At 37.8% G+C, this 17638-nt stretch overlaps 1 protein-coding gene across 31 annotated transcripts in view; it reads right to left on the bottom strand.

Annotated features, from left to right (window-relative positions):
* Nucleotides 1-1447: 1447 nt before the first annotated feature.
* NRXN1 (neurexin 1) overlaps nucleotides 1448-17638 on the bottom strand; it is a 1484103-nt gene continuing 1467912 nt past the window's right edge. For all 31 annotated transcript variants that reach the window (XM_043990256.1, XM_043990261.1, XM_043990257.1 and 28 more), the window contains one exon: nucleotides 1448-4743. In XM_043990256.1, coding sequence (XP_043846191.1) covers nucleotides 4439-4743 — 305 coding nt within the window. In that variant the 3' untranslated portion in view covers nucleotides 1448-4438. The remainder of the gene's footprint in view (nucleotides 4744-17638) is intronic.

The following is a 17638-nucleotide window of genomic DNA, read 5'->3' as shown; positions in this document are numbered from 1 at the left end:
TTAATTGAAAAATAAACAGGTTTTCAGAGAACAGAACAATTCCCTCTGCTATGTAGAGGACACTTGGTCTTTGGCTATACCCCCTAATATTGATGGGACCCATAACCACTGAGCACCAACACCTCTTCATGACCATGAGAGGTGGTCATGGCAGTACTATAATTAGTACTTCCATTCCATTGTACTAGTTTTAATATCTCCATCTTTGAAGGAGGTTGCTTCAATGACCATCCAAATTTACAAATTTTTCATACCTCGTGTGAACATGTAACAGAATGCCTTTACACATAATAGACATTCGATGAAGAATTGATGTTGAAGATATGTAATAAGCCTAGTCCAATGCCTAGCACACAGTAGACACTTAAATAATGTTGAATTAGGTACTGAGATAATTGTTCTTTTGGTAATGTTTCCTATGGATAGGCTAGAATTATAGAGTGAGATCTTAGTCTGGTCTGTTCATTGTGCCATGGCTTATGGCTTCTCCCTCTGGTAACTGTGGAAATGCTTTACTGAACTATGCCACTTGAACATTTTTAACTATATGGCCTATCAATTGATTTATAATTGGCCACATATTAATTGATACTGCCATGGTAATCTTAAGCATTTAAGATGTTTCCAAATCAATTTTGTTTTAATTTAGATTTTGCCCCTTTAGCAGAAGAATATTATTTCTCCTTTTATGTCAGAAGAACATTATTATGAATTATAAGTTCATTCATAGATAACTTCATTAGGTAGTATTAGAGAGGGAACAATATAGTCTTTTAATCAATATAGAAATAGAATAGATACAGATATGCATACTTGTTCATTTAAAGAGCGAAAAAGCACAAACATATTTCAGAGTCCAAGTAAATTGTTTTTACTGGTCTAGATTTTCTTAATAGCTGTCAGTTTGCTAGTCTGAAAGAATGATAAATTATGGGGTAGTCTGCACTTAAAACTACCACTTGGTTGACATGTGATTTCCCAAAGGTCATTCAGCTTTTATGGGGGGAAAAACATTAAAAAGGTGAAAGGGGAAAGGATTTGTTCATGTGTTCATGAAACAATTAAGCTAATTTATATTATAGAGACTTTTTTCACTTTAAATTTGATTTTTTGAAATTATTGGAATAATCTTGTCTTTAAATCAAAGAAGACCCAAGTGTTTCTGAAAGTATAGGCTAATGCTTTTATAAAAAGCAGCCTCCTTATAATATTGTCAAATAACTTTTTTAAAGAGTTAGAAATTTTGATCCATAAAGAATGGAAAAATACAAATTTTTTCCTTTGCAACTCTGACCTTTCATAGTCATATACCTCTAGAGAAGTAGATCCCCCAACCTTTACTGTTTATCTATGAGCAATTCTCATTTTCCCCTTTCTTTAATCTTTGTCATTTTTTTCTTTAACAAAAAGATGTCATAGACGAGTTTAAAAGAATCCAAGTCCAACATTGTATTAAGAAACATTTTATTAACAAAACAGTAAATTCCACTTGCTTAGCATTTCCAATAATGGATAAATTGGCCTTGCAACAGAAAAAAACCCTTAGATATCTAATCACACAAAGCACTAGAAGGGTAGGGGCATCTGGCCTCTTGGATGATTTGGGGATGGCCCATCTCACACATTATTTTAGTGTTCTGTTTTAAAAAAGGCAACATATTACATGAATAGAAAAGAAGCCTCCTCAATCAGACAAATTACAGGCTAGAAATGTAACCAAATTGATGTCAAGTAGTTTGAAACAATAAAATAATAGCAAAGGCTATATATGGAACCCTGGTACTTCTGGTATGAAGATAGTTATGCTTTTTTTCCCTCTTTTTTGTATTGAGAAGAAAACTAAGAAATAATGTGAAAATTTATGTTTGCTAACATTAGGAATACACCTTGCTGGATTTATTGGGTCACATTGAATTTTATAGAAAGAAATTCTGGTCAAATGTCACTGAAAAGACACCTTTTAATCAGCCCCAATTCCTGTCCTTGCTGTTTACACCACCTTACAATCATCATAGGCAATCCATGTTGATTAAGTTGCAAAATAAGTTTTGAATGGGAAATATTTCAAGTTCAGGACATTCTATGGAAGCTTTTTTTAAACCCTCAGGCTGTAAACTATTTAGGTTAATGTTTACCTTCCTATTTCATTGGCTTTCCCTGAGTAAGGGTGAATGACAAATGTAATAATTTGGGAATTCCATTGGTTGGCAGTTTCTTTTAAAAGAAAAAAGTAATGGATATTTCAGATTTCATTTCATGCCTCCTACTTGCAATATATTAGGAATCATTTCCCAACCAAAAGATCTCTCCACCTGACACTTTGTTGGAAATCCTTAAGAGTTAGTTTATTTCCAATATTACGTGTGCCAATTAAACATGTTGAGGGTGTTATATGTCCAAGAGGCATACCACCTATGCCACTGTTCAGCCTTCTTTATCAGCGAGAACGAGGAACATACATGATGCTGTGCTGCACTGTTGCCCCTGTTTAAAGCTAATTTTAAATCATGTTTCTGTTTTGTAAAATTTAAACATCCATATTTCTTCCAGGAGACATTCAAGTAATGCAACTGAGTTCTAATGAAGTACATCTTTCAGCCCAATAATAGATTTTCCTTGCATTACCTTATTACAATAAATGGTTTATTGCTGTGATCTTTATTGAATGTGTAAAAAAAACTTGTGTGTAATCTATACCATTCTAATACTTAATGTGGGTTAAACTAAGAAAATGTTTATTAATGACGAGTATAATTTTAAAACATAGTCTTAATGATCAACTAATATATGATCTTTTAGGATAATTAGTAATACAGAATCCAAAGTTGTTTAAAATACTTTCTTATAGGAAAAAAGTGCCCACTTTTCAAAAATCTTTAACATGCACTTCAAGTTCAGAGAATATATATCTTTCTTTTTTAATTAGAAACGAAAGTTTTCAATTGCAGCAGCCAGGGTTAAGATAGAGATAAATCATTTTTGCTTCTGTTACCTGCCCCCACAATGGTTCTCACCTGCAGGAACAGTCCACTAGTGAAATTCTGTGTGACAGGTTTCAGATTAGTAAGGGACTACAATTTTCTCAGAATTTCCTGGGAGCAAAATTTTAATGAAGCAAACCACACCATTCAGCAACAACACCTTGATCGGCCCATCTACCCAGCCCTCCCATTTTTCACTCTGTTAATAAATGTTGCCTAATTTATAAATGTTTGGGTCTACCATCAAATTTGACTGATTCCAATGGTTAATACCAGATTTGGGAGGTATAGAATAGGGGAGAGAGGACAATTACAAGAGATATATACTATATATGTATGTATTTTGCCTTCTAATCCACATCTCTCATACAAACTACTAAAACTCATTTGCAACAGAATAGAAGCTGTACAGGTAAGAAAAAAATTAGCTGACTCTTTTTATATACATTCATACATATCCCCCTTAGAATAATCACTACACTGTAAAATTGTTTAAAAAAAAAAGAAGAGAAAGAAAAGAAATTTGTGGCAATTTATAATGGCAGCAAAAAACTGAAATAGGTTTGGTGCTCCAGATGTCATAAAACTCTCTATACCTAGCAACACTTATAACATTGAATCGACCAAAAATGGCTGAAGAGCAGAGATATAGATTGCATTGTCTATACAACAGGCTATAAAACGTCACTTATCACAGTCCAGAAAGCACACATAGATGTGTTTTATATAAACATATGTAATAACATATTAAGCGTGCATGAAAATTTCCCAAATGATTGCATCTATGCCCTCTTGTTTTTGTTTGTTTTAATTTTAGTGTGAAAATGTGCCTTATATTTCACATACTGGAAAATAAGGCCTCCATACTTATTTTTTTTCCCTTACAACCAGAAAGGGGCTTTTTGAAAGTGTTCTAACACAAGTCTTCAAAAAAGCCAGCACTTCATCTCCAATGCAAGCTCCAATCACTGCTCCTGGTGCACGAGGCAGCAAACTCTTTTAAGGTTTGCATGTTGAGTCAGACCAAATGGCAGAGTCTTCTCTGGCAATAAGACTCCCTTTTCAAGAAAGCGCTAGCACTTTGGCTAAATCCAGAATCATAGGTAGCTTCTTTTTTTTTAATTTTGTTTTGTTTTGTTGTATTGTGCCTTGATGTGATAATACTCCTTTGCCTTATGAATGCATGGGGTCATCACTGTCTTTTAGAAATGTTCCAGCAACATAAAGACAGGCAGAGTAAATGAAAACACTGTGGATGTTAGGGAATTTATCAGCCCCTGCTTTCTGGAGAAACAAGAGCATGAGATACTTGTTTTTAAAAACAGTCTTTCCTTCCTGATTGCATTCCCTGTCTTCTTTTGTATGTGCTTCGTAAAAAGGAAAGTAAATAAGTTTGTATTATGTCTCAGATAAAATGAAGACTATTTCTATACAAGTGTCCTTTTGGGATGTCAGGATCAGACATAATACTCTTTATCCTTGTTTTTCTTGTTTTTGTTGGAACTTTTAGCACTGTTAGGCTGTTTCTCCTTCACGACCGCCCCATTGGACTGTGCTGAGTTACTGATGTAGTTTCGACTCTCATCTACGTGGTATGAACCTTCATCTCGGTTCCTGTACTTGTACATGGCATAAAGGAGGATGAGGATGCACAAGGCCGCAGCAGCAACAATCCCAACGACCATGCCTGTTGTGCTGCTGGATTCTCGGATCACTTCTGCGGAGCCTGGATAGTCTCTCCCGCCTGCTCTGGTTGGGTTGGCTGTAGGGAAAAGGGCGACAAAAAGAAAGAGGTGAGTACTGAGTTTACTGACAACCAGTGAACTGTATTAACATTGAGCATCTCTTTTCTTCCTTAGCAGCACTTACTGGCTTAAGGAAAAGTGCAATTATGCTAACTGTAGCAGGCCCAGTGCTTCTTGGTCAATGGAGAGCAGATGTGAATTGAAAATACTCAAGGAAAGATTTGCTGCCATACTTTTTTTCATGTATAGTAATTATATTAAGGGAGTTCTAAAAGTACATCTTCAAGTAAACTCAATGTGGCATCAAACAAAACCAAAAAATTCTGATCCACTGAATTGATGTTACAAATTCATAATGAAAATGAAAAATATATTAATGAAAATAGTATAGCTCCTCATGGTACCAAAGGGTATCATTTTGAAAAAGAGTCACTCATCCAGGCTAAAAAATTATGGGATACATGTTCTAAGCTCCCGACTCATCCTTTAAAGCCTAATTTAATTGGTATCTTCTCTATGAAGTCTTCACTGATTTCCCCATTGTTAACAATTTCTCCCCTTCCATAAGTTTATTTATGCCTTTTAATGGACTTTACATGTAATACAGCACATTTCAGCTATGTCTATGTTTTATTCCCCTATTAGACTGTAAATTCCATAGGGTGCTATGTTTCTAATAAACATTATACCCCCTCCAAAACCTTGTATGGGGCAGTGTGCATATCAGATGCTTAATAAATGGTTGTTGAATGAAGGAAGGTATAACATATTCATGTATGTATTTCTTCAACAACTATTTATTAAGTATTGACTGTTCTGAAGACTTTTGCCTCATTCTCCAAGCTACATTTAAGAATTATATTATTTTCTTGATTCGCTGCTGAAAAGTCTACATAAGTTTGTTTTTAAGAATATTAGTTTCCATACCAGAGAAGGGATGCAGTGTACTGAACAATAAGCTAATTTGTGCATTTGAGAAAGTCTAATTGCATACATTTTAAAATGTAATTTTAGTCACTTATCTTTACAACTTGCAAAACATACGATTGCCTTCTTGACTGGAAAGTTATTTCCATTTTGTTTTTTTGAATTTCAAGGGCAAAACTTTGGAGGAGAGCATGTTCTCCATAATAAATACTTCTCTGAAAAGCATTTAGGCCTAAAGCCATTTGTGAAGATTAACAATGAGAAACAAAGGGCTGGTTCAACCACCAAGGTCAGTGTTATCCATGGCAAATGAGACTGCCAACTCCTAAAATATATACATTTTCTACTAGGAATTATTCCATCTTTCATAACCTCAGTGAGAGGATAGGGTGTGGATTTAAGAATAGGAGAAGCACAATGAAGGAAGAAGGATGGGGAGAAGTCAATTCTTTAAATCTATAGGCCACTGTGAGAAAATAATTACTAATAGTGGATTTCTAGGGGGACACAGGGACCCCACTTTGGAAAGTTTAGTTCAGAAATTTTAGCTAATCTCTTTCAGAGCCAGATCAAAGGTACAATGGAGATAGACTCCCTTGGTTCTAGGCCAGTGAAACCATACCTATCTGAAAGCACCTTTGCCCTCAGGGGGTCTGCCACTAGACCCTAATGTCATCATGCATCGTACAGCTCATTTTAATATGGACTACCCTCAGGTCATGTCAACCAATGGAATTGAAGGATGCTAGCCAATTAGCTTTGATCAGTGTGTAAGATCCTCCTCTATCAGAAGAGGAAAAAGACAGACCACGAGGTCAACACCATTCTGGGCTCACACACCAGACTAGGAAAGCTGTCTAGTTGGTGAGTGCTCTCATCTTTAGGTAAGGTAAGGCTTCTGAACTCTGCTTGGGGTCATGTGCTTTCTTTTAGAGATGATATGGTGCTGGGGGGTTTTTGGCTTGTGTTAAATGTAGTCAATGCTCTCCTAGTATTTAATATACTTTAATAAATGCTTACTACCTAAATGGATGCAATAGCCATTCATTTATAAGGAGGAATATCTTAGAAACTCCAGACTAGATCCCCAATAATTTAGACAGAAATAGCTAGTCCAATAATAATTTGATAAATACACCACAGACCAGTTGGTTAAAAAATTATCCAGATGAAACTAATATATTACTTATTAGGGATGAATTAGGAACTTCCAGTATGTGAGACACACTTAAAGAAAGGCATTTTAGGATAACCGAAGGATTCAAGTGGTTAATGAATCTCCAAAAGGGCATAGTTAGGAGCTGAAGCTCATAGGATTTGGGGGTACAAAAGGAACACAAGAGAAAATCTTTTTTTTTCATTTTACAGATGAAGAAACTGAAGCCCAAAGAGGTAAAATAACCTCTCTTCTTTAAATAATGAGAAGTTGTGTAATATGGTGAAAAAGAACTCTAGATGGTATAGTAGGGAGTCTTGGATTTAAAGTTAGGAAGAACAGAATTTGAATCCTGCCTCGGACACTACTTATCTGTGTGATTCCGGGCAAATCACTTAACCTTTTTCAGCATCAGTTTCCACATCTGGGGATAAATAACAACAGCACCCACCTCACAATGATGTTGTGAGATATAACTTCTACCTCTTGCCTCAACAATTACCCCTCACTCAACAACTCTTCCATCTTTCTACCATCTTCTGGCAATCTCTCTCTCCTTTTTAACACACACATGCACACATACACTATGCCCTGTAAAAATTGCACTTACAGCTTAATCAATAGAATTACACTCTCACTTTTAAAATATGACCTATACATTTCTTAAATTGTATGATTCAAGATGATTCAACAATTTGAAAACATGTATTAAATGATTACTACTAAGTACAGAGCATTATGTTAGGCATTGGCGAAACACAAAATATAGATGAGACATAATCCCTGTCCTCATGGAATTTATAATCACCTATAGTAAGGTGCTATTCCATAGACAAAGAATTAAAATATCTAATAGTGGATGAAGGATACATTTTAAAAACTGATGTTGATGCTTTGATTATGAAATTAAATTCTTGAAAGAGCCTAAAAACTCCAACGATGAACCTTTTCTTCCTCAGTTTCTAGTTAGTACCTATCAGTTTCCCTTTTCCCATTTTCATATACAACCCTCACATATCATTTCTTAGCAGCATTCACCTCCCAGGCAGACATATATAAAAATTTGCAATTCCTTTTCCAAATAGTACAGCATATATTTTATTCTATGGCAATAGGGGTGGGTTGATTTGTTGTTTTTTCTCCACTGCAAAAATAAGTTTTCTGGGGCACATTTACTTAAGAAGCAATAGGACCCAGTCTCCAAGCAGGAATCGGCAATGTCTCTTGGCCATCTGAAAATGAACTAAGGGGAAAACCCTTCTGTGTCTTACAAAAGACAATGTAATGGTGCTGAATAAAGCCTACAATTGCTTCTGTAGCCAAGGCAGAATGAGACAAAGCCTGTAATCCACTGTATTTGATTACAGGAAATTAATTTCCTCTCAAGAAAGAATACACTAGCCTGGAGAAACCCTGTCAGTGCCTGACAGACGAAAGGCTGCTCTTCTTTCAAACAGACATCTTTGCCAAATTCTGTCAATTAGCTTCACTGCTAACTTTCACTAAATGACAACAACTCTTCCCCTTGTTCATTTCCCAGGACAGTCTTTGATGAGCACTGAAACAAGTAACTGAATTTAGGTGTTACCTAAATCATTTTTCCACCTGCTGGAATGCTTTCATTTAAATCACATTGTCACATTTATCTCACTTAGCTGGTCTGTCAGAAGGGAAGAGAGTAAGGGTGGGATGGAGGTGAAGCCCTAACCCTTTCCCTGAAAGTAGACTTATAGCATTTTAATGGTATATTTTCTTACATGGGAAGGTATTAGGGACTTAATAAAATAGGTTTGCCTTTTTTGGGGGGATATATGTTTTTAGGAATGGAATAGCTTATCTAAAACCTAGTTTAGCTATTAGCCACTCAAATATTTTCCAATCTATTTTCCTAATAGACCTCTGCCTTCAAAGAGAGAGGTAAAAAAGGGGAAAAGGGACAGAGGAAAAGCTAGCAACAATTTGCATTTTGTTTTGAAAAGACCAATGACCAGTCCAAGAGTTATTTTTTGGTGTATAGAGATATTTAATTGTTGATAATGCCTGACTGATTCATGAAGTCACTTTCTGTTTATTCTTCAGTCTTAAAGTCTAAATGCTAGTTTGCTTAATCAATGTTTTAACCAAAGATCATAAATATTTTAATATGAAAGCAGTGAGTGAGTTGGCTCTGATGCAATATGCCAGTGCCCAGCAGCCCAGCAGCCCAGCAGCCCAGGCTTGGGACTCACATGGAGTAGCCTAAATCTAGGGATCAGCCATGCCAAATTATATCTCTTTTGTCTTATTTTTCTTCATTCTAGATTTACCTATTGGAATTCTTGGGACATGGTTTGAATGTAGCTCATGTTTAGACCTCTGCAGATAAGTGTAAGAGAGTCCTCAGTTCTACAAATACGACAAGGTAACAATGCTTATCCAGTACAGACTACCCTTTCCTTCACTCCCCGGAAAATGAAGAAAACACAGAAAGGATACACAGTGGTCCATTGATAATCACTACATGTTTTTCCCCTCTCTGATGAGTCTCACCTCCATACCTTCCATTCCCCCATCCTGCAGTATATATAATCCCCCAGAATCATAGGCCCACTTTGTGATTTGAACTTTCTTCAGAAAAAAAATAAACTTGGGATTATTAGGAAACTTTTCCATTAGACCTTCAATGTCCCAATAATTCGCAGTAATGGCAGAGGGCAAAGCCTATACATCATGGCTCAGAAAATTGTTGCTCTTCATCCACGTGTTCACAAGCATGATTTTCCTCTTCGCAAGAGGCTAGCAACTTTGTACAAACTTCCCTTTTGCTATCTAAAAGGTCGGGTCCTCAGTTTGCTGTCTTGTTATTAGAAACTGGCACTGCCCTACACCTTCCCCTTCTCTAGAAAAGGGGGTCATTAAACTACAGCCGTCGAGTTAAACCCTGCCCCATACCTGTTTTGATACAGTCTGTGAGCAAAGAACGGTTTTTATATTTTCAAACAAAATAAAACATCATTTTAAAATATAAAAAATAAGAAGCATTTTTCATTGGGTGCATACAAAAACAGGCTGCAGGGAGGAGTTTGCCTGTCCCTTTCCCTATAAGGCCAGATTCTTAAAATGTTATACTTGTGGTTACCAGAGGGGTGACCTGTGGCTAGGACTGCTCAGGAATTCCTCCACTTTCTCTTGGGATTCAAGAACTCCCATAATTAAGTCATGGGCATCTCTCCTTGGACTACCTGCTTGAAAGGATACTTCTGCAATGTCTCTGTTGAGCTTGGTCCAGGCCTGGAGAGTGCAGGAATTCTTCTTTTAGGCAGAATGGATCAGAATACAAGTAACTCCAATTCGCTCTTCCCCTAAGTCTACTCTGGGGGTCAGGGACTTGGTATGTGCACAGAACTGGTTTTAGAAAAATGATCATTCAATACCAGGTAAACTGAGAGGTATACAATGATACAGATTCAGCAAGACCTGGGGTTTTGAGTTCTGCCTCTGACATCCGATGGCTGTGACCCTGGGTAATCCATTAACCTTTAAACAGCACAACGGAATCTGTAGGACTATAACAGAACCATTGCCTTTCAGCATCGGCAAAAGGAATTTGCTTGCCTGGAGTTCCCTTTTCTAATAAAATCACAGTTTCAAACAGCTCCTTCCCCACCAAAAGAATACAGAAACCACTATTGTAATTGGTAGAAATTTCTAAATGTGCTAATTCAAAACAAATTAAACAGGACAAAATAGATTAAAGAACATTATTTATCTCCTCAACTCACATTAAAAGTTGTTTCCTTCCTCCCTGGCTCATAAAGAAGAGCCACAAATAATTACTTTAGCCCATGGGAACATGGATTTCGGCCTGGAGTAAAGTCTGAAGAGCCTCCATCCCTTTGTGAAGAGGCATAATGAGACAGCTTGATTCAAAGACATATTATACATGATGGTTCAAAACCACTCAAGAAGATATGTACTAAATCACTAAATTAGTCTCTATTTTCTTAATCAGTGGAAATTGTATATATTGTGGAACCCGAAGTCAAATCATCTTTTTGATGGTATAGAACATTGAAGAGTACAGTAAAAAGCTTCTAGTGCCCTATAATCTCTGGGTGTTGTTCTTTCTGCCAAACCAAGTCAGTACTCAATAAACATTTAAGAACCATGCCGGGGCAGCTAGGTGGCACAGTGGATAAAGTACCGGCCCTGGATTCAGGAGGACCTGAGTTAAAGTCCGGCCTCAGACACTTGACACTTACTAGCTGTGTGACCCTGGGCAAGTCACTTAACCCCCATTGCCCCTCAAAAAAAAAATTTTAAAAGAACCACGCCAGGCACTGTGTATTAGAAATATGAAGCCAGAAGAGAAGGGTCAAGGTCAAGGACTGGAATCTAGACCAGCACTAGGCAGTCATGATTTTAACCACTATGAAAAAGACAGAGTGGGCAGCTAGGTGGCAAAGTGGATAAAGCACCAGTCCTGGATTCAGGAGAACCACCTTGCTGTTGCCCTCCCTTCCCCCATACTCATTACACTCCTCCCTTTGGCCCAAAGCTTTCCCTAATTGCTGGCACCTGCTGGCCCTGACTTCATGGAGCTTGACACTAAGCTAGTCCTCAGACAGCAGATATAGTTCATTCAGCAGGCCTATTACTAGAAGTCTGGACAGTCTGGCAGAACTACAGTGCTTGTGGTCTGTTGGAACAGTTAACAAATAAACAGTGTCTTCTCCAGGCCACAGCAAAGCACTTAGCTTCTGATTGAAAAATAGGAAATTAATTTTGCAAATCATTCCCCAATCACTAGTGCTCTATCATTTACAAAAATAAGTATTTTATATAAAGACCATTGCAGTCAACTCCTACTCATTCCTTACCAAGGAGAACCAGGCTTGCTTGAAAAACTGAAATTCACACATACCCTATTGAACATTAATAATAATTTTAAAAATAATAGCAGCTAGGATTTATATAGTGCTTTAATATTTTTCAGGTCATCTCATTTTATCCTCACAACATTCCTGAGAGGTTAAGTCATTATTATTATTATGCCCGTTTTACAAATAAGGAAACAAGTAAATATTGGTTAAGTGACTTGCCCAGGGCCACACAGCTATTAAGCATCTGAAGTTAATGGATTAGGTTAACCAGGCTCTTGGTCCAATGCTCCATCCACTATAGCACCTAGCTGCCTCCAATTTAATAATTTCAACTCTCTCTCCATTCCTCACCCCCCACCTTTCTGGAAGACTGGAGGCAAAGAGAGCAGAAAGGTGGAGTCACTAACACTTGGAGAAATAAGTTGATTTTGAGTTTAATTACTCTCCCTTTCCCTATCCCACCTGTGATGGAAAAATGAATGAAGAGCAAAGTGGCTAAAATTTTAAGTACTCCAAATCTTTTCCAATCCATCAGCAGGGCTTAGTCAATTTTGCACATAGTAGTCATATAGGATGAGGTAACTTGATACCCTAGGTCAAGCCTAAGCACTTTCTAACTGTGTGGTTTTAGGGAATTTATTTGACCACTCTGTTTTCAGCATCCTAATCTACAAAATAACTCATATTAATAATATCTCACACTCATCTAAGTGCTGCATGCTTTACCATGCACTTCCTGTGCAGACACATAAGATAATGCAAAGATCAACAGTCATCTTTTACATAAGAGGAAATTGTTTCTTGATCTTTAAAACGGGACCAATAATAAGTGGCAGCACCAGGTCTCAAACCCAGATCCTCTGATACCACCTCAGTTCTCTTTTTACTACTCTATGGAACATTTTTAGCCTGAAAATCCTATGATTATATAAACTAATTCATTTTTGTGGAGAGGAATAAAATAAGAAATAGAAGCAAAGTGGTAGAAAAGGCATAAATAAGCAATTAAGTCCCTAAGTATTCAAAAGTTGACTGTAATTTATGCTTGATAGCAGCCTCATTATGTGCAAACAGGCTTGCATTCATAGGTTTTCTTGGCAAAAGAAACCTTAGATACCACGTAGTCTAGTCCTGTCATTTTATAGTGAAATCTGCTTAGGAAGAACACCTATACATGAAATAATTATTGGGGTTCTTGAAAGCTAGTTTCTGAAATATACAGAATTGTCTAAATAACTTTTATTACACTAGAGGAAATGCTAAGCTCTTTCCCCTTTAGTTGCCCTTTCAGAAGATGAACCCTTTGTCCCCTTAGTATTTAGTATTCCTCTTACCATATCTTCTTCCATGATTCTCAATGACTAAGCATTCACACTGAAGGTCCCTTCCAATATTCTGGTTTCACAACTTCCTGACTTTCTTAAGTCCAATGGTCTTTGATACAGCAGATCCAGCCCCATTTAGCCAGAGGAGTGTGGAATCTCCAGATCCATTAGAATGACTCCTGAATATCCATGAATAAAACCCCCAACCCCAAAGGAATTCTAAGGAGACCTGGGTTCAGCCTTATCTGGTCACCCTAGGCTTAGGCATTTAGAAAAGTTTTCAGGCTCCATCTGTCTTCCTCCACAGCCCTCTAACATCTGCAGGCTATCTGAAACAAGTCGGCTGCCTGAACAAAGTTGGTTTCCTGGGAATCTGCTACTCCATAGATGGATATGGATACACACTGGGGAAAAAAAAAAATCTCTTTTTAAGTGGTTCTATTCACCAAGTTCGTCTGGGTATTATCTAGTATGGTTCAAAGCCTCAAAGGTTTGTTTCCAGTCACAATGACATAATGAAGGCAGGAATTGGAAACAAAAGCTTCAGATTTGAAGTGATACTTAGAAACAGTTTAGTTCTTTCCCTTCCCTTCCATTAATTTGCATGGAAGAACTATAGGATTCAGGGCTAGTGGAGAATCAAGGCACCACAGGCTCAGATTTCTTAGCTCATCTTAAAATCAGTTTGGGGACACAGGGTTCTCATAAGGAATAAAAGGTAATTATGAGAATTTTTTCTTCAATCAATATCAGTTCTTTCTTTGGATGTAGATAGTAAGCTCCATCATTAGTCCTTTGGGATTATTTTGGATCATTGTATTGCTGAGAATAGTTGAGTCATTCACAGTTCTTCATCAAACAATATTGCTGTCACTGTGCACAATGTTCTATGAGGAATTTTTAATCTAAAATCAGATAAAGGTTTGAGAGTAGAGATGTTGTCCCTGATGAGCAAGAATGCAAGGTTCAAAGACAGATAAAATGTCTGCCTACCTTTCTTTGTTCCAAAAGTGCTCCCATTCTCCCCACAAACTCTTGATCTTCACCAAGACTCTCCTTTTGGAGAGCAAAGCCATGAACACTTAAGACTTTGGAAACTGATCAATTCCTCTCTTCATAGAGAAATGGAAACTGAGATTTCCCCTGTTCTAATATTAGTTCTGGAATGATCTGCCTCCCTCACTGAAAGAGTTAAAGCTTAAGCCTCTGGAATCCAAGCCACAGGGTAGATAAGAGAGCCAATTATTCCTTTTATAGGAAGAAGATAGTACTTCATCTGAGGACTCCTAAGAGGCTGGAAGCAGATTAAGCAGAGAGTCCACCATACCAATGCTTAAAAATGTCCAAATGACCAACAGAATAGTACCTGTCAAAGCTCTTCCCTCCCTTCTGGCAGAGATGTCATGTAAGATCAATGGGTGGAACAGGATAATTAGCAGCCACAAGATGAAATAACCAGAAGACATTGGCAGCTCTATAGTGCTAGAGGTATGTTTTGTCCCCAAACATATTTGCCCAATCCACACATGTCCTTTAAATGTGTTCCCCACCACACATGGACCTAGGCTACATATGTTCCTTGTGTGTGTGTGTGTGTGTGTGTGTGTGTGTCTACTTTGTGGGTGTGGCCTGGCTATATATCTTCCCTATATGTGCTCACTTCCACATATGTTCTACTTCTTCCACTGATGGTTTGTATATTTGTGGGAGAATGTGTCCCAAGTTAATGGGCAAATATTCTATTTCTTCTTTTACTACTCTGTTATTTTATTTGAAAATATGGATTTGTATCCTCTGGATGATTAATAAAAGTTAACAAATTGGGGCACAGGAAGGCTGGTGAGCTATGGTTTCAGAATAGATATGGACCCACATCCTTGAACCAGGAGGAGCTTTTCAGGAGGCCTCATGTGCAAGGGGGAACATAACCTAGGATTTACACTGGGGTACCTCACATGTTACAAACAAATACAGTCATTGGATGCATTTAGGGTGTCACTTTATCTTTCTTGAACCCCTCAAACCTGACTAGCACTTTCATCTTGATTCTATTTCAGCTACTTATAAACATTGCTACACCGTAGACCTGGTCATCACTGGAAATTCCTGTACCTCCAAAATTTCTAACTTTCAAATTCCTATATCTGACCAAAACTTCCTATATTTCTGTCTCTTCCATATACTCTCATCCTTCTGAGCCTGCTTAGAACTCTAATGATAACTCTCAATCCTTCAACAAACGTTTATCAAATGCTTATTTGTGTCCAGAATAATGCGGTAAGTTCTGGGAGAGTATGATGGGAGTAATAGCCTAATTTATCCCTCCATGCAACATAGACTAATTTTTCTTGACAAGATATTGAAATCATCCTTAAGACATGGTTTGGCTCAGGGACTTAAATGCTAAAGTTGCTGACATTACTTCACAATTCCATGATTACAAAACAGCCATGAGGACCTTCAGGTGTTCTCTGCTTGATAGAACACATTGGGCTCCTTAGCAAAGGAATTTTGTTAAACTGAACCAACTCAAAGTATTCTCATGCCCATCCTTTTTGAACATCTTTCACCTGCTATGATTCAATACATCTCTTTTTGTTAACCTTTGAATGACCTATAGGTGTCCCATTTTGTTCTGTTGTTGAATATAAAGTATCAAGGGAATGGCCTAAATAATGTCTGGTCCAGCCCAAGGAGTTATAAAGTTTAGACAACATATGACTTCTACTTTCATGGAGTTTACAATCTAAGCAGAAGATATCCCCCCACATACAACACACACACACACACACACACACACATAAGTATGACAAACAATATTACATAAGAAGCTACATCAGAGTAGTGCATACGAATAATTACATTAGGTAAATAAATAATCATTACAGGAGAGACGTGCAGAACAAAGTAATACATGAGGTTAGAGAAAGAAGCTCATTACCAACAAGGGAGATCTGGGAAGCATTCGAGTAAGGGGTGGCAAATGGGTTGGGCAAGAAATCATCAAGTAAATAAGAGGGGACAGATGATCATTCTAGTCCTATGGGACAAATGGTTGAAGGTTATGTTTGGAGGAAAGAGATTAGCTCAGTTGGTCAGAAGTATAGTAGTTTCTCCCAAAACAGTTCATTCTACTTTTGTATTGCCAAGACACCCTGTTTCTCTTCTCAGACTTGCCACTCAGTAGCCATATAACCTTGGGTGTCAAATTCCTCATCTGTAAATAAGGAGGTTGAACTAAATGACCTCTAGTCCCTTCTGATTTCTAAATAATGACTGTAAGTGCCCAATTATACCCTTCGGCCTCTACAAAACCCTGAGATCAAGGTCCAATAAATCATGAACTCTCCCGTCTCCTTCAACACTTCTTCCTTACTTGATAATCTCATAAACCTTTGCCAATTCTTTGCAAATGATCTGCATGACACCAAGAAAAAGGGAGAGCAAACAAACCATCAAAGATGGTGGTGCTAGACAAGTGCTTAAGAATTCAAACTATTGCCTCAACAAGCCTGATTTCTGTTTTGTTTTGCTTGCTATAGTTCATAATCAGCTGCTGTGACCTCTCCTCAGAGTACATCAGTACAGATTTTAGAGCTGGATGGAATGTCATGAATCATTGCGTCTGCTCTCTTTATTTCACAGATGAGGAAACTGAGGGCCAGAGAAGTAAAGTGACCTGCCTATGGTCACAGGCTGTAAGTAGGAGAACTGAGATAGAAACTTGGGTCCTCTAACTCCAAAATCCAGAGAAAATTTTACTCTCCCTTCTTTTCTTTGTTTGTTTGTTTTTGGTTTTTTTGGTGAGGCAATTGGGGTTAAGTGACTTGCCCAGGGTCACACAGCTGGTAAGTGTCAAGTGACAGCCCGGATTTGAACTCATGTCCTCCTGTATCCAGGACTGGTGCTCTACCCACTACGCCACCTAGCTGCCCCACATCTTCTTTTGCTAATTAATGGAGACAGTGACCTTAATCATGCAATTGTTTTCCTGATTCATTTGTCCCTTCATGACAATAAACCAGATGGGATATCAAGAGCCTTCCCTTTCTTCTTTCCTTCCTATCTCAGAGGAAGAAGAGTCTCCTTTCCAAAGTCTAAGGCTAAGGCTTCCATCTTAAAGAGTGACCATCACCAGATTCTCATAGAAAGAATAATGACTGATGACTGACATAAGGACATGTTTTCAATTTCTATTTGCACAATTTTAAAAGTGTATGACCTCACTTAACAAATCTCTGAGTCTCCATATCCTTCAGGATACCTTTGCAAGGATCGAATGCCTTAAGGCGTGGATGGTACATGTGTGTGCTATTTCCCCAGGCCCTGCCCGTGTCTAAATTCCACAGCAGTGTCTGGAGCCTTCCTCATTTGGCAGAGAGGAATAATAGCAGAGCCAAACTGTTCCTATTGGAAGCATTCTGTAACACAGCCAACATGGGACCTATTGGCCAGAGGCTGATCATGGCTCCTGTTATGAAAACAGAGTTAAAATCAGGATGAGCAGAACCCCATCAGGAGACAAGGATGCAAGGGTAGGAAAGAAGGTAGTTGGGGCAGCTAGGTGGTGCAGTGGATAAAGCACTGGCTCTGGATTCAGGAGTACCTGCGTTCAAATCCGACCTCAGACACTTGACAATTA

This window comes from Dromiciops gliroides, chromosome 2, assembly GCF_019393635.1.
Source record: "Dromiciops gliroides isolate mDroGli1 chromosome 2, mDroGli1.pri, whole genome shotgun sequence".
In the NCBI taxonomy this organism is placed as follows: Eukaryota; Metazoa; Chordata; class Mammalia; order Microbiotheria; family Microbiotheriidae; genus Dromiciops; species Dromiciops gliroides.
Note: the sequence above shows the minus strand (reverse complement) of the source record. Positions and strands in the feature narration are given on the sequence as shown.